General features: G+C 40.2%; 1 protein-coding gene across 1 annotated transcript in view; it reads left to right on the top strand.

The window, feature by feature from the left end:
- The window catches only part of LOC107098490 (thyrotropin receptor-like), a 32271-nt gene extending 13797 nt beyond the window's left edge, over positions 1 to 18474 (top strand). Inside the window, exons 3-11 of the mRNA XM_015396209.1 lie at positions 7637 to 7711; positions 7944 to 8018; positions 8177 to 8251; positions 8368 to 8445; positions 9100 to 9168; positions 9391 to 9468; positions 13613 to 13801; positions 16887 to 17967; positions 18048 to 18474. Of these exons, the coding sequence (XP_015251695.1) occupies positions 7637 to 7711; positions 7944 to 8018; positions 8177 to 8251; positions 8368 to 8445; positions 9100 to 9168; positions 9391 to 9468; positions 13613 to 13801; positions 16887 to 17967; positions 18048 to 18245 (1918 nt within the window). The 3' untranslated portion in view covers positions 18246 to 18474. The remainder of the gene's footprint in view (positions 1 to 7636; positions 7712 to 7943; positions 8019 to 8176; positions 8252 to 8367; positions 8446 to 9099; positions 9169 to 9390; positions 9469 to 13612; positions 13802 to 16886; positions 17968 to 18047) is intronic.
- The last annotated feature ends 3597 nt before the right edge of the window (positions 18475 to 22071 follow it).

Here is a 22071-nt window from a genome sequence, read left to right as displayed (position 1 = left end):
CAACTTGCGTAACTTACGTAAATTACGTGACGTACGTAAAAAACGTGACGTAAGTCGTGCTCCCCAGAGCCGGCGCTCTAGGCTCTGGTGCTGCGGGAATCGAAAAAAGAATCGTTCAGCGAGCTGCCAAACGATGCCATGGAATCGGAAAATACGGAACCGGTTCTGAACAGGAACCGGTTTTCGATTCCCATCCCTAGGCAGTACATCCTCCCCAACCCGGAGAAGGAACTCTACTCTTTTCCGGCTCAAGACCATGGTCTTGGATTTGGAGGCACTGTTCCTCATCCCGGCCACTTTACCCTTGGCTGCAAACCACTCCAGTGAGAGCTGTAGATCACACCCTGATGAAAAAAAAAACACATGCACACGCCCTCACAAAACACATGTAGACTGGTTGGGCAAACTCCCATGCACCCTCCAGAATCCTCCTGAGGGTGTAGAGCTGATCCAGTGTTCTACGGCCAGGATGAAAACCACACTGCTCCTCCTGAATCTGAGATTCGACTATCCGACAGACCCTCCTTTTCCAGCACCCCGAAATAAACCTTACCAGGGAGGCTTAAGAGTTTAATTCCTCTGTAGTTGGAACACACTCTCCGGTCCTCTTTTTTAAATAGAGGCACCACCACCCCAGTCTGGCAATCCAGGGGAACTGCCCCTGATGGCCACTCAATGTTGCAGAGCCGCGGTAAGCCACACAGCCCCACAACATCATGAGCCCAAATGTACTCAGGGTGAATCTCATCCACCACTGGGGCTTTGCTACTGTGGAGCTTTTTAACCACCTCAGTGACTTCAGCACCAGAGATGGTAGAACCCAAGCTGGAGCCCCCAGGCTCTGCTTCCTCAATGGAAAATGTGCTGGTGGGATTAAGGAGGTCTTCGAAGTACTCCGCCCACTGACATACGACGTCCCGAGTCGAGATCAGCAGCACACCACCCCCACTATAAATAGTGTTGGTACTGCACTGCTTCCCCCTCCTGAGATGCCGGATTGTGGAACAGAATCGCTTCGAAGCCTTACGGAAGTCTTTCTCCATGGCCAACCAGGTCTGACCTGCGTCCTCCCCCACAATCTGAGCCAAGTCACTTCCAGGCAGTGGTCCGTGGAGAGCTCCAACCCACTCTTCACCCAAGTGTCCAAGACGTGCGGCCGCAGATCAGATGAAACAACAGCAAAGTCAATCATTGAACTATGGTCTAGGGTGTCCTGGTGCCACATATGGACACCCTTATGCTTGAACATGGTGTTCGTTATGGACAATCCATGATGAGCAAAGAAGTCCAAGAACAGACCACCACTCAAGTTCAGGTCAGGTGGGCAATTCCTTCCAACCACGCCTCCCCAGGACTTACTTTCATTGCCCACATGAGCATTGAAGTCCCCCAGAAGAACAAGGGAGTCCCCAGGAGGGGCACTCTCCAGTCCCCCTGCTAAACACTCCAAAAAGGGTGGGTAATCTGAACTGTTGTTTGGCGCATAAGCACAAGTCAGAACCCATCCCCCCACACGTATGTGGAGGGAGGCAACCCTCTTGTTCACCGGGTTGAACCCCAATGTACAGGCACCAAGATGAGGGGCAACAAGTATACCCACTCCTGTTCAGTACCTATCTAAAAGGTGGAATGTAAACAGTTACCAAAGAACACTGGTAACCTCTTTGGGCAAATAGGATGTCCGAAAAACAACTTCCAACAGTTTAATATCTGGGCTGCAGCGATAAATCTTTAACATGTCCTGTACAACACTGTCTGTTGTTCACAAGGTCAGCCAACCCACCTCCCTTAAGTCTTCTAGCCTTCCTTTTCATCTTGCTTGTATGTTCAGAAAGTTTGGCAGAGAGAGAGAGAGAGAGAGACACTGGAGTCCAAGACATGATCTTGAGCCTGCTTTTTAGTAAAACATAATGCTGCATTGCTGATATACTGGCTGGAACCTTGCTATATTTTGGAGTCTTCTGACTTGTTGCTCAAGATCTCTAATTGCCCATAATGATTGATTGAAGAGATGGCTTACATTTTCTGTTCCTCTCTCTTCTCCTATTCTGCTCTAACTTCTTTCCTCAAGATCTCTCATTGCCAAAAATGATCCAAGAGAAGGCTTAAATTTCCTGTTCCTCTCTCTTTACCTTACTCTGCTTTGCAACCCCAGCCCCTGCTTTTCAAACTCAGCTGGTACTTGCGTAAGTATTATTTCAACTTTAGTGAAGTTAAAGAGACATTTTGTGAGTGTTTAATGAAAATGTCTTTACAATAGTCTTTTTATTTGATTTGTTGTCGGAAAATTTAGATTTCTCTTCTATGAAATATTCATTTATCCTATTTACTTACTATAAAAGTTTGCACTCTGTCTGTTTCACCTTCAAGGCCACAGAATTCTCAGCATGATGGTGTTTGTAGACCAGACATAGCTTCTTCCAATAATAAACCAGATTCTTCTTCAAGGTTTAATCGTAATATGTTATTGTTAACCAAAGTGTCTGTAATTTGTTTTAACTCTGACTACTTTCTATTGTTGTAAGTGAGGGGGAACGAACGCTGCTCAGGCAAAACAGGGCTGAATGCTGTGCCATAAGGGCTGTATGAATAAATATGCCAACTGAGTGAAATCCATTGATCTCCGTTTATTTAACTAGGGTGAATAGTTGAATACTTTTTCCCACTACAGACCCTTTATGACTAAAACTTTGCTTAAGGAGAAGACTGCCACCTCAGTAGTTCAGCCTAGTTGCTAGAAGATGTTTTCCCTGAATGTACTTTGAGTCAGAAATTCCCACGCTGTTCTGCTGATGTAACGCCAAATTATTCCATGTTAAATGTGTCAGAGTTTGGTTGAGGTTTGAGGACCCCAAGGAAAAAATTCCTCGGGGCATCCAGACTGGGCTCTGCAGGGTCCATTTTGGGTGGTTCCTTCTGTCAGAGTTTGGTTGAGGTTTGAGGACCCAAATGCAGAGGCAGAGAGGCTGAGGTGATTTCTTGCAGTTTAATTTGTGAAAACAGTAAACAAAGGCAGGAATTTAAAAATCCAACGTAAAAATGCAAAACAAACCAGAACCATGGAGACATCAGGGGAAACCGAACACGAGGAGCCAGGGAAAGACGAGGTAGGAAGATACCAGCAATGAGAAACCAGCAATGACAAGGAACCAGCAAAGAGTGACAGCAGAGGGAGAGTATACAGTATATGGCTGACTGAACAAAGGCAGGGCTAACGAGCTGATAAGGAGCAGGTGTGTGTGAAGAGCAGTCTAGGAAGTAACTAGGGAAAGGAGACCAACACAAGAGGGCAACAAATAAAAACCAAAGAAGTCATATATACAGAAAATACAACAAAATATGAATTAAACAAATAAAACAATAAAACATGGAGCAAAGTAAAGCATAACAGATCTAAGACCATGACAAAATGTTTAGTAACAATCACAGCATTATATTCAGTAAGGATTATGTGAGTACTAAAAATGACCAGCATGAAGCTCAAGCTCAGATCCCAAGTCTCCCGCAAGTTCCGGGAGTCTCCCTGATATCGATAGTTGTTCACGGATGCCCGCAAGTCGGATAAATTATCCCGGATTTTAGACTATGGGANGTCCGTTTCCGACAATTTGTGGCACGACAAACGCGGACAAGCACGGGTTGCAAATTGTCGGAAACTGACGAAAATCAGGCAGATCTGCGGGAGTTTACGGGGGTTTACGGGGACGAAAATCTCACTTTTCATGCAGTGAATACGTTCCACAATCCGGCATCTCAGGAGGGGGAAGCAGTGCAGTACCAACACTATTTATAGTGGGGGTGGTGTGCTGCTGATCTTGACTCGGGACGTCGTATGTTACGGAAGTCTTTCTCCATGGCCAACCAGGTCTGACCTGCGTCCTCCCCCACAATCTGAGCCAAGTCACCACCAGGCAGTGGTCGGTGGAGAGCTCCAACCCACTCTTCACCCAAGTGTCCAAGACGTGCAGCCGCAGATCAGATGAAACAACAGCAAAGTCAATCATTGAACTATGGCCTAGGGTGTCCTGGTGCCACATATGGACACCATTATGCTTGAACATGGTGTTCATTATGGACAATCCATGATGAGCAAAGAAGTCCAAGAACAGAACACCACTCAAGTTCAGGTCAGGTGGGCAATTCCTTCCAACCACGCCTCCCCAGGACTTACTTTCATTGCCCACATGAGCATTGAAGTCCCCCAGAAGAACAAGGGAGTCCCCAGGAGGGGCACTCTCCAGTCCCCCTGCTAAACACTCCAAAAAGGGTGCGTAATCTGAACTGTTGTTTGGCGCATAAGCACAAGTCAGAACCCATCCCCCCACACGTATGTGGAGGGAGGCAACCCTCTTGTTCACCGGGTTGAACCCCAATGTACAGGCACCAAGATGAGGGGCAACAAGTATACCCACTCCTGTTCAGTACCTATCTAAAAGGTGGAATGTAAACAGTTACCAAAGAACACTGGTAACCTCTTTGGGCAAATAGGATGTCCGAAAAACAACTTCCAACAGTTTAATATCTGGGCTGCAGCGATAAATCTTTAACATGTCCTGTATGACACTGTCTGTTGTTCACAAGGTCAGCCAACCCACCTCCCTTAAGTCTTCTAGCCTTCCTTTTCATCTTGCTTGTATGTTCAGAAAGTTTGGCAGAGAGAGAGAGAGAGAGAGACACTGGAGTCCAAGACATGATCTTGAGCCTGCTTTTTAGTAAAACATAATGCTGCATTGCTGATATACTGGCTGGAACCTTGCTATATTTTGGAGTCTTCTGACTTGTTGCTCAAGATCTCTAATTGCCCATAATGATTGATTGAAGAGATGGCTTACATTTTCTGTTCCTCTCTCTTCTCCTATTCTGCTCTAACTTCTTTCCTCAAGATCTCTCATTGCCAAAAATGATCCAAGAGAAGGCTTAAATTTCCTGTTCCTCTCTCTTTACCTTACTCTGCTTTGCAACCCCAGCCCCTGCTTTTCAAACTCAGCTGGTACTTGCGTAAGTATTATTTCAACTTTAGTGAAGTTAAAGAGACATTTTGTGAGTGTTTAATGAAAATGTCTTTACAATAGTCTTTTTATTTGATTTGTTGTCGGAAAATTTAGATTTCTCTTCTATGAAATATTCATTTATCCTATTTACTTACTATAAAAGTTTGCACTCTGTCTGTTTCACCTTCAAGGCCACAGAATTCTCAGCATGATGGTGTTTGTAGACCAGACATAGCTTCTTCCAATAATAAACCAGATTCTTCTTCAAGGTTTAATCGTAATATGTTATTGTTAACCAAAGTGTCTGTAATTTGTTTTAACTCTGACTACTTTCTATTGTTGTAAGTGAGGGGGAACGCACGCTGCTCAGGCAAAACAGGGCTGAATGCTGTGCCATAAGGGCTGTATGAATAAATATGCCAACTGAGTGAAAACCATTGATCTCCGTTTATTTAACTAGGGTGAATAGTTGAATACTTTTTCCCACTACAGACCCTTTATGACTAAAACTTTGCTTAAGGAGAAGACTGCCACCTCAGTAGTTCAGCCTAGTTGCTAGAAGATGTTTTCCCGGAATGTACTTTGAGTCAGAAATTCCTACGCTGTTCTGCTGATGTAACGCCAAATGATTCCATGTTAAATGTGTCAGAGTTTGGTTGAGGTTTGAGGACCCCAAGGAAAAAATTCCTCGGGGCATCCAGACTGGGCTCTGCAGGGTCCATTTTGGGTGGTTCCTTCTGTCAGAGTTTGGTTGAGGTTTGAGGACCCAAATGCAGAGGCAGAGAGGCTGAGGTGATTTCTTGCAGTTTAATTTGTGAAAACAGTAAACAAAGGCAGGAATTTAAAAATCCAACGTAAAAATGCAAAACAAACCAGAACCATGGAGACATCAGGGGAAACCGAACACGAGGAGCCAGGGAAAGACGAGGTAGGAAGATACCAGCAATGAGAAACCAGCAATGACAAGGAACCAGCAAAGAGTGACAGCAGAGGGAGAGTATACAGTATATGGCTGACTGAACAAAGGCAGGGCTAACGAGCTGATAAGGAGCAGGTGTGTGTGAAGAGCAGTCTAGGAAGTAACTAGGGAAAGGAGACCAACACAAGAGGGCAACAAATAAAAACCAAAGAAGTCATATATACAGAAAATACAACAAAATATGAATTAAACAAATAAAACAATAAAACATGGAGCAAAGTAAAGCATAACAGATCTAAGACCATGACAAAATGTTTAGTAACAATCACAGCATTATATTCAGTACGGATTTTGTGAGTACTTAAAAGTGACCAGCATGAAGCTCAAGCTCAGATCCCAAGTCTCCCGCAAGTTCCGGGAGTCTCCCTGATATCGATAGTTGTTCACGGATGCCCGCAAGTCGGATAAATTATCCCGGATTTTAGACTATGGGAGGTGGTGTTTTTTAATGTGAGTGAGAGCGAGCAGGTAATACAATAATTTGTGCATCATGTGTGGATTAGAACTACTGTGATTACGCAGACAACAAGAGAGAGTGGGATGTGAGGGGGAGGTTGCTTGTGAAACCTGTGAAAGCTGTGCAGCGTATCTGTCCACAGCGATGCTCTGTTCAACCAGCGTTCCAGGTGGCTGGTTTTCAGAGAGCGCGCTGATTGGATTAGTCTTAAAAATAAGTTTGGGGGGGTTGGATGATAATGTTCCGGAAATCAGTTTTGGAAATTGGGATGTCTGCAAGCTAGGAGAATGAGTAGAAGAGTGCTGCAGTTCTATACAGTTCCATGTTTTGGCCAAAAGTGGCTGTATCCTTAAAAACCACTGCAATCCTTCTTCATGAGCTGCTCTCTAGTGTTGAAAATCTAATGTGGTTTTTATGGTTATGGATCATAACAAGTGTCTAAAAAGAAAAAAAAAATCTGAAAAATTCTTCCAGTTTCACAGCAGGCAACAAAAGCAAGCTAGCAGAGCAAGTCCAGCATGCAGCCATTTTATGCAGCAGAATTCCATAATATAATTAGGTTTTATAAATGAGAACACTAAATATTTTCTTGTATTTTACATATACAGACAAGGGACTTCCTCTTCTCCCCTGCCTGCATTTTACATCTAACGAACATGTTTTCCATCAACGTGCAGTGCTGTTGTCTTTGGGATGGGCCGAATAAATCAAAGCTGCTCTCCTAAACACTCCCATTTGAAAACCAGTACAAATGGAATGTACATTTAAAAAAGGCTGTCTGCACCACTTTTGCAGTTCCTGTTAATTTTTTATGTATCTTAAGTAACCTACACCACATCTACTAAAAGATTGTGGAACTCTTTAGCTTACACATGCAATTTAGCTCTTAATATTGGGGATCGTATTAGATCAGCCCTGTGACAGCGTTAATGTTTTTACATGCGTAAGTTGAATGGATCATTTGAATTCTGGTTGTAAAGTAATACACAATATGAAAACTTCCCCTCTGTTAATGATTAGTGTAATGGGATTAATGACATACTGTAAGTGAAATATTTGGGTGAGTAACTTAATACAGAGCCCAACTCAAGGCACACTTTGATCCACAAAAACGTTTGTTTTAAGAGGCAAATTATATGCAATGTTTTGCAGACTACTTGTAATATTTTCTACTTAAACTTCTGTTTTGTTTTGTTTTTGTTTTTCCAGATACATCTTTGAGGATGAAGCCATAATGTCTCTTGAGAGGCATTCTTTTTACCACCTGTCCAAGGTTATTCATATGTAGGTCAGCTGTGGAGCAGGAACAACTTATCATATTCTGAAAAACAAATGTTATTAAGTTTGAAATACCCATATACTCTTATTTAACCCTAATCCACCAATCAAATTAATCAACATACACTAGACAAAACATTTGTTCTTCTTAACAGGATCATTACAAAAGAAAACAGTTGTTTGAGTATGTGTGTTTTTGTGTCTATGGACATGATGGTTGTGTCTATGTATCAAACAGAGAGCTAAATAGTATCAAAACACTGATGTACGTTGATCGAGAGGCTTTTATGGAACTTCCAAGCTTAAGATATCTGTAAGTGTTTATTTACATTTTCTGTATTTGCAAGTGTTATTTATTTATTTTTTTTACAGCATAAGAGATTCCTATTAATAACGTTGAAAAACAATTGATTTTATCCTTTCTCCATTAAAGCAGTCAGCAGTTATTGACTTGTTTGTGTTTCAATGCAGTGGGATCATCAACACAGGCCTAACATCATTTCCTATTGTTCAATACATTCACTCAAGACAAGAGAATGTCATTTTGTATGTATCCTAATTGAGTATGCAAACTGCAAAGTCGTTTATTAGCCAAGAAAATAACTCGTAGTGCTTTTTATTATTGAACATTTTTGTCTGATCATTTCATCTTTTTTTTTTAGGGAAATGGAGCAAAATCTCTTCATACGAGTCATTCCTGCCAATTCTTTCACTGGAATATCTAAGAATGCTTTAACACTGTAAGTTGGATTTAGCCTAATTCAGTGTGATTCTTCGTGATGAAATTTGGTAAAACAAATCTAAGATTATTTATTGTCCTAAAATGATAGGGAAAATCTCTAAACTAATGTAAGGGTATTTCTGTAAATTTTTTATTAAAATACTCAAAAGACTAATAAGAAAGAAATGTGGTCTTAAATAAAATAATGATTAATGGTCGTTATGCACAAAATATACCGAAGGCTGCCTTCTTCGCCTGAGGCTCCCGTCTCCGCCTGAATGTTACGGGCGTCGCCATGTTGATTTGCTTGATTCCCTCTATAGAGCAGTAGTACCATAGATCTATTAATAACTTTAAAACTAGTTAAGTTTATTTATATAGCGCCATTTAACAAACACATGTCATTGATTGCATCAAATCATTGATTCGAAGACAATCCCTCACATTAAGCATGCTTGTAGCGACAGTGGAGAAGAAAAACGACAACAATAATAATAATCATGTAATATTTTTTTCTTTTAAATTTTCAGTTCAAATTTTGGGCACCTATAACCACAGTATATATAACATCTGTTAGATTGTTTTTAACCACTTAAACCATTCAGCACTGTAAAGTTAGCAGCTGTTTTGGAGTAGGTATTGAGTATTTTCTTTGTCTCCCTCCTTTTTTTAGCATACTTCATGGCAATGGCCTGACAGAAATCCAGGACTATGCTTTCAATAGTACCCAGCTGGAGGAAGTGTGAGGCCTTTGAGTTACCTAAGCAAAAATAACGAGAACTAAAAGAAAAACACTGTTGAGCTTATTTCAGCAAATTATGATGCATGTTGAAGTCTTTTGTTCTATGTTTAATATTTAGCTCCCTGGTTTCTTCTACAGCACACTTAATGAACAATTTAAATTTCTTTTTTAATCAGCAAAAAAAATGATCAAAATGTTTTTATCCTTTCATTGTCATTCCAGATACCTTAACAGGAATATGGATTTGGAAAATATAGCCGAATTAGCATTCTCTGGGGTGATTCATGGCCCAACTCATTTGTAAGTCTATGAAACACACAAAATTGATTCAGTCTTGTGGTTAAATTATCTTTATGATGCCCTAAAAACATATGTGACAAGAAGGTCCAATAACAGACCAGTAACAGTCATTGAGAATTGGACCACTATACGAATTGGACTGGAAAAAGCCTGTATGTTGATTACAAAGAGGTGAACCAAAATGGCATACATGCATCACAGTGTTCAGGTGAAGTCATTCCCACTTGTTGTAAACAACACCCCTTGTTCTGCATTCACTGAGCATAATGTGGCATTAAGTGATGCATACCGATTCACTTGTTTGGTGTGAAAGGCAAAATCAGTAATGAAGGAATTGGGATGTATATTTATTGTGGGGGTGTGGTCTTGTGACTTGAAACTGACACTATATATGAAGCCATATATGACTTATAAGTAATAAACTGAACTGAACTTTTAATTTCCCATTGGGGTTGATTAAGTATTTTGAGATTGTGTTTCAACAGAACAAAACTGAGAGCTTAAGAATGAAAGTGTGCCAGGGCCCCAATCCCGTCCTGTTTCTCTGTGTGCCTGTATGTCCATCTATTTTTTTTTCTTCTATTTATACTTTAACTCTTCTCACATAGATAGTCTTTTTGATCAATGCTTTTGTCTTACTTATGCTCAAGTCAGTGGTAGACTGCTGTTTACACTGAGCCAGGTTTCTTTTTTTTTTTTGCGGTGATAGCCTTTCTACACAATTTGATTTTTACATTCTTACAAGACTATTCCATACGGAAACCTTGGTTAAGGGAAGAGACCAACTTGGGATGCTGACCAGTGGATCACATTTTTCTTTTAGAAACTCTTATACATTCTATAGGGATTAAGTGAACAGTAGTAGATTGTCAACAAGGGGGATGAGGTTGCTTGAGGACTGAAAAGCAGATATGAGTGAAAAATTGATGCGTTCTTGTAGATTTAATGTAAACTGAGGCAAACATCCAAAACACAAAAATACTGAGACAAAAAACCAGCAAACATCAGGGAAAACTCACATGGAGAGCCAGAGATGAGGAAGCAACTAACAATCAACAAGGAACCAGCACTGAAGAACTGAACAGGGAGAGTATATATGGGAGAAGGAACACAGACTGAAGTAATCAGAAGATATGGAGCAGGTGTGGATGGAAGTGACTAGAAGGGAGCTAGGAGAAAGGAGACAGTCACAAGGGGGCAACAGAGAGTAACTAAAGATTGTCTTAAATACAACACAAAACAGAAAATAAACCAAAGATCAAGAAAACAGAATTACTTAGATAGCGAAAACTAAAAAAAAAAAACTAAAAACTCAGACAAAAGTCCCAAAAAGGGGGAACCATGACATAGTTTGGTTTATATTGGTCTGACAGATTTCAGTGTTTCAGGGTTACATGTGGAGTGCCATATGGATTTCTATTGCTTTTAGACCAGTCTTTTAAAAAGAAGGTGATTAGAAAGTCACCCAATCTGGATGGCATTAAATTGGTCTTGATGTTATCTAATACTGGGCTTCAGTCCAGTATTAAAGGGGATTCCGGATTTTTTTTTTTTTCACCTAGGAATATTACAAAAATTAGAAATATCTACTCCAGGGATGATGGTGAGAAACTAGAAGATATGTGTAAGATATTTCAAAGGAGGACTGATATAATTCTTTACTATCAGGAAGTCCACAAACTGTAGTTATGAGTCTTAAGAAGATTCAAAATGCTAAATCCAGATTTGAGCTTCCCTTTATTGACCGGCTGTTAAACCCAATATAGAACTTCAAATCCTCCTTACGTATTAACTTCTAAATAAACAGGTTCCATCTTATATTTGATCTGATTGTTCCTCATGTTCTTAAAAGAGCACATTACCCTCGATCTTCAGGCTTTCAAGTGGTTCCTTAAACTTCTAAAGTTAGAATAGGAGGCAGTTTTTTTTATTATCTGGCTCCTCTCCTGTGTAACCTACTACCAGTTTTAATCATTTAGGAAAACAGCCTGTCTACTTTTAAGGCGAGGCTTAAAACTTTCCTTTTTGATTAATATTATTGTTAGAGTGGTTCAGGTTATCCTGAGTTACCTCTAAATTTATGCTGCTATAGGCTTAGACTGCTGGAGGACATAGGTACTCAGTGATCATTCTGCTTCATTTTACTTTTATTATCAAAGTCTCCTGTATTTGTTAGTTTAACCCCTGACTTTATGTTCTCTCAGTTTTTTCTTTTTGTCATAGTAGTATTAACTGTTTTGTCCTCTGATAATACAGTTGGCCCTGTGTTTCGTTGTTTTGGCAAGTTTCTTAGCTCTGGGTTTGGCTTTTACTGTGACTAATTCTATGTGCCCTCTCTCCTTCCATTTGTTGTGAAAACTGGCTCAGAGCCCATCTACTTAACTGTTTCTTTTATTGACATCAGCCAATGCAGGCTTTTATTATAAGATGCTACTACTTTCCAGATATTGAAAAGATTCTGAGGAAGCAATGACAATGCGGCAACTAAAAACAAGAGAAGAAGATACGGTCCATGATTTGCAGATTTCACCCAGGCTGTCTCCAGGCAGCACTCAGTCTTCACAGACTGCATGCAACTTTTCGAACTAACGCTAAGGCATCCATCTTGGGCTTTGGTACCCTGCAGATCCTATGATAATTGAAAGATGGGTCAAGGTAGCTTCACAGATTCTATCAAGTTTAAAGCTTTTATGCTGGAAAAGCTGGGCCCCATAGTCCACCAATGTACGTCTGGTGAGATCCCATCCACCACTCTACTTATATACCGTTTATGAATGAAACATGCAACAAGAAAATTGACTCCCAGTGGCTTGAACTAGAATGACTACTGTTTCCCTCAGCTACATCTTGTACGCAAAGCTCTTTGTAAACAAAAAGGCTGTCTTTATCCATTTTCTAGTTTTCCTCATAGTTTTTTCCTCCTCAAGTCCTGTTTGATTTGATTAGTGTTTTTAGACTTAATACTGTTTCTAAACTGAAGGTTGCAATGATCAGGTCTTTGTTTCCTTCCATCTCTTTAAACTTATACATGACTTCTTTACAAGCAGTCAGTGTCATTTTTCTTTGGACTCAGAACTTATGTTTACCTGAATAAACAATGTTATAGCATTAACTTTTGTTGATGACTTGATCACCTTATTAATGGCTCTGGTTATAGTTTTGAATGACGAGGCAAGTTAGTTAGTAGAGAATAGTTTGGAAGTTTGATGAAAAAATTTTTATAACATGATTGCCAATAATCTTATTGATTGGTTCTCTGTTTACTTTTCAGTTATTTGTTTAAAGGTATTGTCATTTGTAGTTTTAAGTTTGTCCATATATCGGTACATTCCTTCACCCCTTCTAATCCCCTATATTCTCAAGCTGTACAGTGAGGAATTATAACATATGCCCGCCATATATTGACCTATGATAATCCCAAATCCCAACTGAACTCACTTTTTCTTTCTGATCATTTGATAAATGGCAACATAAAACATCAAAGATAGAAAGGGTGCTGTCACAAGAATCAGAAGCTGGAATGTCTGTGGTCTCAATAATTTAATAAAGCGCAACCTGTCACCTGTCAAAACTGAAGGCTAAACTAGCTTTCATGCTTTGACCAGTTTAAGCTTTGCTGGTGTTTCATTCAGATTTCAACAGTAAAAGTCATGATGTGGCTTTTCTTCTCCATAGAAATGTAATCAATCAAACTGATTAGAGTTGATTACATTAGATTAGATGGGGGAGTGGCAGCCTAGTGGTTAGGGCATAGGGCTGGGAATCCTGAAGTTGTGAGTTTGAAACTCACTCCCACAGACTGCTAATTGGGGTCTGGAACCCCACACTGCTCCCTGGGCTCCGCACACTGGCAGCCCACTGCTCCCCAAGGGGAAGGGTCAAATGCAGAGAGTGAATTTTGTTGCGCTGTACTTGTGACAGTTTAATGACGATAAAAATGCTGAAAAAAAAAGACTTGATCTGATATTACCACATTTAATCATCTGAAACATGGTAAGGAGACAAAAGCTAAAATACACATATATAACGACAAAATAATTTGAATAACACATAAAGAATTCTTTCATAAGATCTTTGAAATTTATTGTAACTAAATGAAAGCCTTGTGATTTAATGTGTGTTTTGTTTTTTTCTGTCCCTCCAGAGACCTTTCAGAAACCAAAGTACATTCTTTGCCTTCATTAGGCATGACCAGCATTGAAAGGCTTCAAATTAGCAAAACGTGGGAACTCAAAGCTCTTCCTCCTTTGAGTGCCTTTCTTCATTTGCAGAATGCCCATGTGACCTATGCAAGCCACTGCTGTGGTCTTAGAATGCTTGAAAGATGGAGGAGGTAAGAAAACAATCGAGTGCTTGAAAAAATCCCCATGTCTTTTGCATTCCAACCAACTCCAGTGCTCACAATAGAACAAATTACTGTAAAAAAAAAAAAAGAAAAAAAAGAAGCTACATTATCAGAATTAACATCATATATAAAATGCTTGTCTATTTTTAATAGAATATCTTCAACTGCTTTATCATTCTTTTTTTTATTATTATTTTGCTATATTCCATGGCAATATTCATTTCACCAAACCTATTGTTTACTGGAAAAACTTAGAAAAAAATGACTTTGACTGCAGTTAAAACTTAATTGGGTTTAAAAAGTGGTGGTGATCAAATATGGTTGAAGAGCGGTGTTGTGATTTTATGTTCTATTCAATTCCCAGCCAGCTGGGAATTTATATTTCTGATACTTTAAGATGTCTATTGCCCTCCCCTGTAGAGGTGTTAAAATATCTTATTTAATCAGATATTATTTCAGCTGTTATATATTGTTTATGACACACAGTCCTACTAACTGTGTGTTAGAAAAATAGATGAAAGAGTGATTCGAGCTCTCATCATGGTCAAACTGTTAATTCTGCACATGTAATAAATTCACCACAACTTCTGTTCAAAATATAAGAGTTTATTAATTAAAAAAAATATATTGAGCTCCAAGTCAAACATATTTCAGTTTAACACTCTCAACTAAGACTAGTGAAATTCAACTAAACTAAACTACTATGTATAAAGAGGAAGGGAAACATGGTTGAAAACCATATTACAGTTTAAGATGGGTTTTAATTTTGAAAACCAAAGCTTTTCACTAATTTAGATAAATTGGAATGTTTTTAGACCAATTCACAATGCAAATCCATGAGGTGAATAAAACATTATTTGGCCAAATAATGTTTTATTTAATGATTTGCTCAATCAAGAACCAATAAACTTTAGTCAAATGATTCTTTAACCTCTTTGAAATAGCTAGCAGCGAATAGACATCAGGATTTCACTAAATGATTCTTGGTCAGACTTGGTAATGGAAATGTAATGAGCATATGAGGAACACATGAACACTAATGTTATATCAGTGTTTAACCCTTAGTGAATAAAGCTTGTCCAAGCTTCAACAACAGCTCAACACGTTACTGTAGCATAGCAAAGCATGCAGTCCATCCTGTTAGCTTGCCTCCACCCATCAGTAAACACATGAAATGATCAAAATCATCAAAAGACATATTGTTTGTTCTGGCCCTAATTGTGCCAGACCTGCAAACCTTTTTGTACATTTCCATTTGGAAGGCTTGAGTTTCATCCAACTGCAGCTCAGCAGTCATGGCAGGCTCTCTTTTGTCTCAGTTGTTGATCAAGGCAGGCTTCTCATCCAGCCTGACTCTATAAGTTCTGAAACTCAAGAAAAATGTGCTGCAAAAGGTCTGTTTTGCTTGGAGAGATCTTATAGCTGGTTATTCACCAAAACCTTTATTTTCCTCTGTGGTCATTATGTCAAGATGAAATATGGACACTGGTTCCCAATGTCCAAAAACCATGATCATGGCATATTAAATAATTAAATTTGCACATTTATAAAAACAACTGATTGTGTGAGAGATTTCTCAATTTCTTTGTTTGAAAGGTTTCACTTTCCCTAAATCACTTGTTTCACCTCTTTTATATGACCCATCTATATTAAGTTGTCTAGCATCTCTTCACCAATTTAAGTCTGTATCTCAAGTTTGAACAGCTTCATTGATCATATGAAACCTTTTGGTTCTCCTTGTAATCTTATTCCCTTTCACCTTTTTAAAAATGTTTTTATTACCATTGGACCAGAGCTTTTGGCTATTGTAAATAGTAATATTGGTATCAGGGTTCGTACCCCTTTTCCAAAGTGAAAATCAAGCACTTTTCAAGCACTTTCAAGATCCATTTTAAAAACTTTTTCCAGCACCTTACGGAACCAGTTTTGCGCGGATGACGGCCGGGGGGTTGGGGGTCGAAATGAATACATAAAACTAAATCCTATCTTCATTTGTCAGAGCACACGAGGCAGATATTTATTTTATATTATCAGTTTTCTGATGATCAAAGAAAATGACTCCTCTGCCATGGTGTTGTAATATAAACAGCCAGAGGGTGTCGCAATTCAGTATTATCAGCCGTACAGTTTTAAGGTAAGGGCCTGGCAATGAATTAAAACTTCAGGGTTTTTTTGGGTTTTTTTTGGAACGTTGGCGAGGCGGTAGGGTGAGGCCGCCTCGCCAAGTTAGTGCTGCGGGAAACACTGCAATACATTATCACACCGTACTCTCAGTCACTATAACTTACCCTTCATGTGACTCGAGAGCGCAGACTCGCCCATTGTGAAAAGCTGCACATCTTTTTTGCAGACTTTACAAGATGCAACTTGTGGGGTTTGTCCCCGTTTAATCCATAATTTGTGTTTTTCATCTTCCAGCCAACATTCATTGAAACGACAACCTCCCGGCATGGTGCAGTAGTGGTTTCATGGGGGCGGAGTCACACATGGAAATAGACTGGCAGATCGCAGACACACATAAGCGAGCAGGTTTCATTTTCGGGCTCTCCAACATTTTATTTCTCCATTTAATAAACACACGATTCAGTTAGATAGGTATTTGTTGCGAAAGAAATAGTTACAATTTCAAGCATTTTCAAGCATTTCATCCAAAATATAAGCACTTTTCAAACCTTGAAAACACGTCAAAATTCAAGCATTTTCAAAGATTTCCAGCGCTCGTACAAACCCTGTGGTATGAATGTGGTCTGTAGGGCCCTAAACATGCTTTTATATAAGCTTTAATTAAAATGGCAGGCCTTAATTAATCTATTCCCCTCAAAGTTCCGACCTACCTATCTAAATACAATTTCAGTCAGGTTTTTAAAAGGATGAAATAAATCACAAAGTTTTGCAGTTCTAAAAACAAATTTACAAGTGGACACTTTAACAAAACTGACCAAAACTGAGAAATACTATGGTTGTTTTTGTCTAGCAGCTGATTTATATATGTTCACTGTATATTCATTTTGTGATTAATGTCTTTTTTAAATTAAATCACAGTTTTTCTTTTTCTTTTATGTCCTAAACACAGAGAGGCAAAATTCTGCAACCTAACTAGGGCTGCCCTTGCAAATCAGCAGGAATCCTTTGGCCTTTTGTCCGAGAAGCTTCTGGGAAATGGTCTTTTCCAGCGACAAAAAAACAGCTCATTGGTCCCAACTACCGGAGGACAACATTACAATATGAACAACCTTGGCGACGGGTGTCCAGACAAACAGGCTCAGGAGGAGGGCTCGTATGTGGTGGATTTATCTTCAGAGCAGTTTGGAGAGGAGTTTGACTTTGCTCTGTGTAATGATCTTTTCAGAGACAAAGGACCGTCATGCACACCTCTGCCTGATGCCCTGAATCCCTGTGAGGATGTAATGAGCCAAGGCTTCCTCAGGGTATTGGTCTGGGTGGTCAGTTTTGTAGCCATTTCAGCAAATTCGTTTGTGCTGTTCATCTTATTGACATCCCATCAGAAGCTGTCTGTCACCCGTTTCTTTTTGGGTCACCTAGCCTTTGCAGATGGGTGCATGGGTATGTATTTACTGTTTATTGCATTGGTTGATTTCTACACACACTCTCGTTATTACCAATATGCCATTTCCTGGCAAACGGGACGTGGCTGTAACTTGGCAGGGATTCTATCTGTGTTTTCTAGTGAGTTATCTGTGTACACATTAACTTCAATTAGCTTCCAACGCTGGCATGCAATCTTTAATGCCATGAGGCCAGACAGACAGATGAGGTTGCGGCATGCGGCCCTGCTTATGCTCTTAGGGTGGTTATTGTGTGGGACCATTGCTTCTTTGCCAGTACTTGGCGTAAACACCTACCAGAGAGTGAGCATTTGTTTACCTATGGACACTGAGACAGCTGTTGGGCAGTTTTATATTGTGTCTGTTTTAGTTATAAATGTAATGGCATTCATGGCAGTATGCTTATGCTACCTTCACATCTATTGTATGGTGCACAATCCCCAGCGTGACTCTAGCAGATATGACACCAGAATGGCCAAACGCATGGCTGTTCTTATTTTTACCAACTTTCTGTGTCTGGCTCCAATTTGTTTTTATGGTTTGTCTGCAGTGCTCCATCAACCACTTATGACCATCACAGATTCTAAGGTTTGCACTTTTCTCTGTAATATAATTCAGATTTTGTTTTTGTTTCTGAAAATAAATGTCAATTTCTATATCTCCAACAGGTGCTGCTTGTACTCTTCTATCCACTTAATTCTTGTGCGCACCCTTTCTTTTATGCCATCCTAACTAAGGCTTTCCACAGAGACATCCTGCTATTGTTGAGTCGCATGGGGCTGTGCCAAAAGAAAGCATATCTCTCCCGAAGGCATTTTCTCAGCATCAAGCCCCATATTTACGGAAAGACTTTGCCTGACATATAGTCCACAACATCCCAAAACATAAATAATCTGCTGGCTAAAATGCAATCCTGTAAAGGCAGTGCCCGTCACTGGCTGCGGCCTCAAGAACTTTTCCTCACCATTTATGTTGTTTGTATTTTGTTCTCTTCGATGGGTTGTTACTGTACTCTGTAACAAATGAAGGCACTCTGATTCTGATTGTGAGCATTTTTCCCTTTTATATGCAGTGACTCTATATTTCAATTTTGTATTTGTTCCTGCTGTGGTTATGATAAAACCTAAAAAAAATATGAACTTACTGCATTTCAAGCTTTTTGTCTTTGAATCTGTAAAATGGTGTTAACATGTTTTTGCAGAAGTAAAGTGTTTTGCAAACAGTCCTTTGCCCTTTTTCACTTTTTTTTCATGAAACAACCACAGCATGCAGGAAAAGATTTGAGATCAGGTACAGTTTGCTTGCTGCAGGGTGGGGGCCTGGGCAGCCTAATTGAGATGGAGAGTCACAATACCCAACCTACGCCTGGAGTTCAATGTGTGTCTGATTTTCTGGAGTTGCTAAGAATACCTCCTCATCCTCCCCAGGAGATACAAGCGCTTTTGTGCCATTTTTACCAGTGAGGTGGTGTTTACAGTCCAGGTGAGGGTGTCTGTGATGTGCACCTCCAACAATTTGGTGCTGCTGACCGCCTCTACAGCTGAGCTGTTGAGGAGCAGTGGAGGGGGGTTAGGCTGGTTCTTCCTGAAGTTAAAGATGATCTCCTTGGTCTTCTCCACATTCAGGATCAGGCTGTTATCTCTGCACCACCAGCTGCTCCACCTCCTCTCTGTAGTCCTGGTCGTTTTCGTCTCTGATGCGGCCCTCCCCCATAGTGTCATCTGTGAACTTCGCGATGTGATTGGTGGTGAACCTGGGAACAAAGTCGTGTGTCATCAGGGTAAACAGCCAGGGGCTCAGGATGCAGCCTTGAGGGGAGCCTTTGCTTAGGATGATGATATCAGAGGTGTTCTGTCCGACCCGGACTGACTGAGGTCTGTTGGTGAGGAAGTCTAGCAGCCAATAGCAGAGGGGTGTATTGAATCCCAGCTGTTCCAGTTTGCCCATCAGATGCTGTGAGATGATGATGTTGAAAGCTGAACTGAAGTCCAGGAACAGCATCTGACCTGGGTCTTATTGTCCTCAGGGTGTGCCAGGCTCAGGTGGAGAGCAGCAGATGGCGTCCTCAGTGGAGCGGTAGGCGAGCTGGAATGGGTCGAATGTTGGTGGCAGACTGGAGACGATGTGTTCTTTAACCAGCCTTTGGAAGCACTTCATCATGATGGGAGTCAGAGCGAAAGACCGGTAATGGAGGGAAAGGACCGGAATAATGGTGGCAGACTTGAAGCCTGTTGGCACTACGGATCGGCCAGCGAGATGTTAAAAATGTCTGTGAGGACACTTGTACATATCCTTGTAATATAAGGCATTGATACGCATGTACACAATTTTTTATAGCAAAATTTTACGAGATATCTTGTATAACAGGAGCAAAGATAAAAAGTCTTCCCCAAGTTGCTTGTCTTATAGAATAATAAGTCAAAGATAAACTGAATATTATCTCAGCTAAAGCATAGAATCGTAGCATTCAATTAGCTGATCATGTAGCTCAGAAACTGGACTGCTCCCCAATTCAATCAGTCCTGTCCAGACTGTACCCAGAGAAAATCCCCAGCTTCCTTTGGCGATTAAAACGGTACCATCTTCCCATTGATGAGGATCCTCATTTTGGAGGATATGGAGTATATTGAAACCCTCTGTGCTGGTTCATTTTTGGAGGTGCCAGCATACGGTGAGGATCTATCGCCAGCCAGCCCGGTGACATCTCCTGTATAAACTTCAGTAATGGTCGCTATCCCTCGGTGCCATCCTGGAGCTAAATAGGCGCAGGTTCTTCCTTCAGCCTCGGTTCTCTAGGTCATCAGTCTTAGGATCCAGGTAGTTTAGCAGTAATAGTTTCTAGGAGTTCCTCCGTGATGATCATCCTGTTTTCAGCTTCATCAAGTTGTGTAGTATTGTGGGCAACATTTTGCTTCACTTCTGTCATATTTTTCTCCTAAGCTATAAGGGACTTTTCAGCCACATGGTTATCGATCCTGTCCAGTTTGTTTCCAAATCCACCAAACCCTGAATGCAGCAACCGAAGTTCAGCTAGCACTACGCTAAGATCACAAATGCCATCAGTTCTAGCGGTCAGCTTTTTGTTTTGGTCTGTCATCGGAGTATCAGACTGAGCTGGTTTTCGAGAACCGCATTTTAGTGTGACAAAAACCACAGTCTGAGAATAGTCGGTTTAGACACTTTCAGAGTTATTTTACTTCTGATCCTGGGCTGTTTTTTAGAAGTTTTGAGCATTTTGAGCACAGAGCATCCACTTTTAGCTGCCATCTTGGTTCACGGTTCAACAGCGTTCCCTTAAGGGTAATTTTAATGCTAAAGCCAGGCATACACTATGCGATTTTTTTCAATTTTTGCACGCAGCTGCAGCTCACAATGCATGTTCAGCCCGACGCTCTGATGCAATCTACCTGCTCACACTGTCTAAAAAATACGTCAGACTCAGCTCTGCAGTGAGATGGTGCTACTCAGGCTTGTCTGTCCGGAACCCAAATGAGTAGAAGAAATATGAAGCTCAGTATAGTGAAATTTTGGCAATTTGTGCAATTTTGAGCTGAAAACCCTAAAAAGAAAAGGTGACGGCATATTTGGACAACGAAATGGCTGAGCAAACGTGGCTACTACGGTCTGTCAATTTTACAGAGAGAACTCCATTTCACCCGCACCCCCGCCATGCTTCTGTGTTTACATCTGAGAGTAAGAATAAATATAAGAATACTTGTTCACGCATGCCCACTGAGTGATCGGTCTGAAGAAAATCAAACATGTTCCCGACCTCACGATTCCTGATCGGGAGGTGGTCATGAGAGGCTGATCGTCCCTCGTTACCCCCTGTAGACTACACGACGCAAGTTAAGGCTGAAAGTCGGCCCGATTGAAGAATTCTCGCATGAATGGACAATCACCCAGAAAAGGGTAAAAAAAAATCGCACAGTGTAAGCTGGCTTAACATCAATTTATGGAACTGGGTCCTATGAAATACACTGGATTAGAAACATATCTTTAAACTTCAAACTGCACAGTTTCAGCAGTAAACTGGTTCCTAAAGCTCAATGAAGGACATTTAAGAGACACCTCTTTGCAATAGTTCCAAAAAAGGTCCAAAAACAAATAAACTGGACTTTAGTTATTCTATTTGAAAATGTTTGACTCTGAAGGGCTTTTTCAATGAAAAACTGGTAAGTGAGGAGTTCCAAGCTAAGATATTTTGCATATGACATTATCAGATTGAAATATACGTGCAGATTAAACTCTATTAGCTAGTCTAATTTGATTATTATCTCCAATTTGGCCAAAATCTAGTTGTGAAAAATGGGATCTTTTTGATATGGGTTTCTTTTGATCTACTATCAGTTGTAAATGCCTCAAAAATTCTGGATATAAGTTTTACCTTAGCTAACCGTCAGAAAAATCTCTTATATGTGGAGGGTTAACAGGTTGACTCATTAAGGGCATTTTCAGCCTTACACTGGAACATCAACTCCCAACATTTCCCACTAATGATCCTCATTATTATTATAATATTATTTATATTCTATTCTTGTTTCTCGTTTGGTTCTGGTATTTGAAAGGGTTAATAATCATAACATTTTTCATTTTTACATTTTTCTAACAGTATTTCTTAATAATAGTTCTTGCCATTACTGTGCAGAGATTTCAAGTAACAAATTAAAAATACTTTGTTAGCTTACTCAA

This window comes from Cyprinodon variegatus, unplaced genomic scaffold (genome assembly GCF_000732505.1).
Source record: "Cyprinodon variegatus isolate N-32 unplaced genomic scaffold, C_variegatus-1.0 Scaffold782, whole genome shotgun sequence".
Classification (NCBI taxonomy): domain Eukaryota; kingdom Metazoa; phylum Chordata; class Actinopteri; order Cyprinodontiformes; family Cyprinodontidae; genus Cyprinodon; species Cyprinodon variegatus.
The sequence above is the reverse complement of the archived record's forward strand: the minus strand, read 5'-3'. Positions and strand labels throughout refer to the sequence as shown.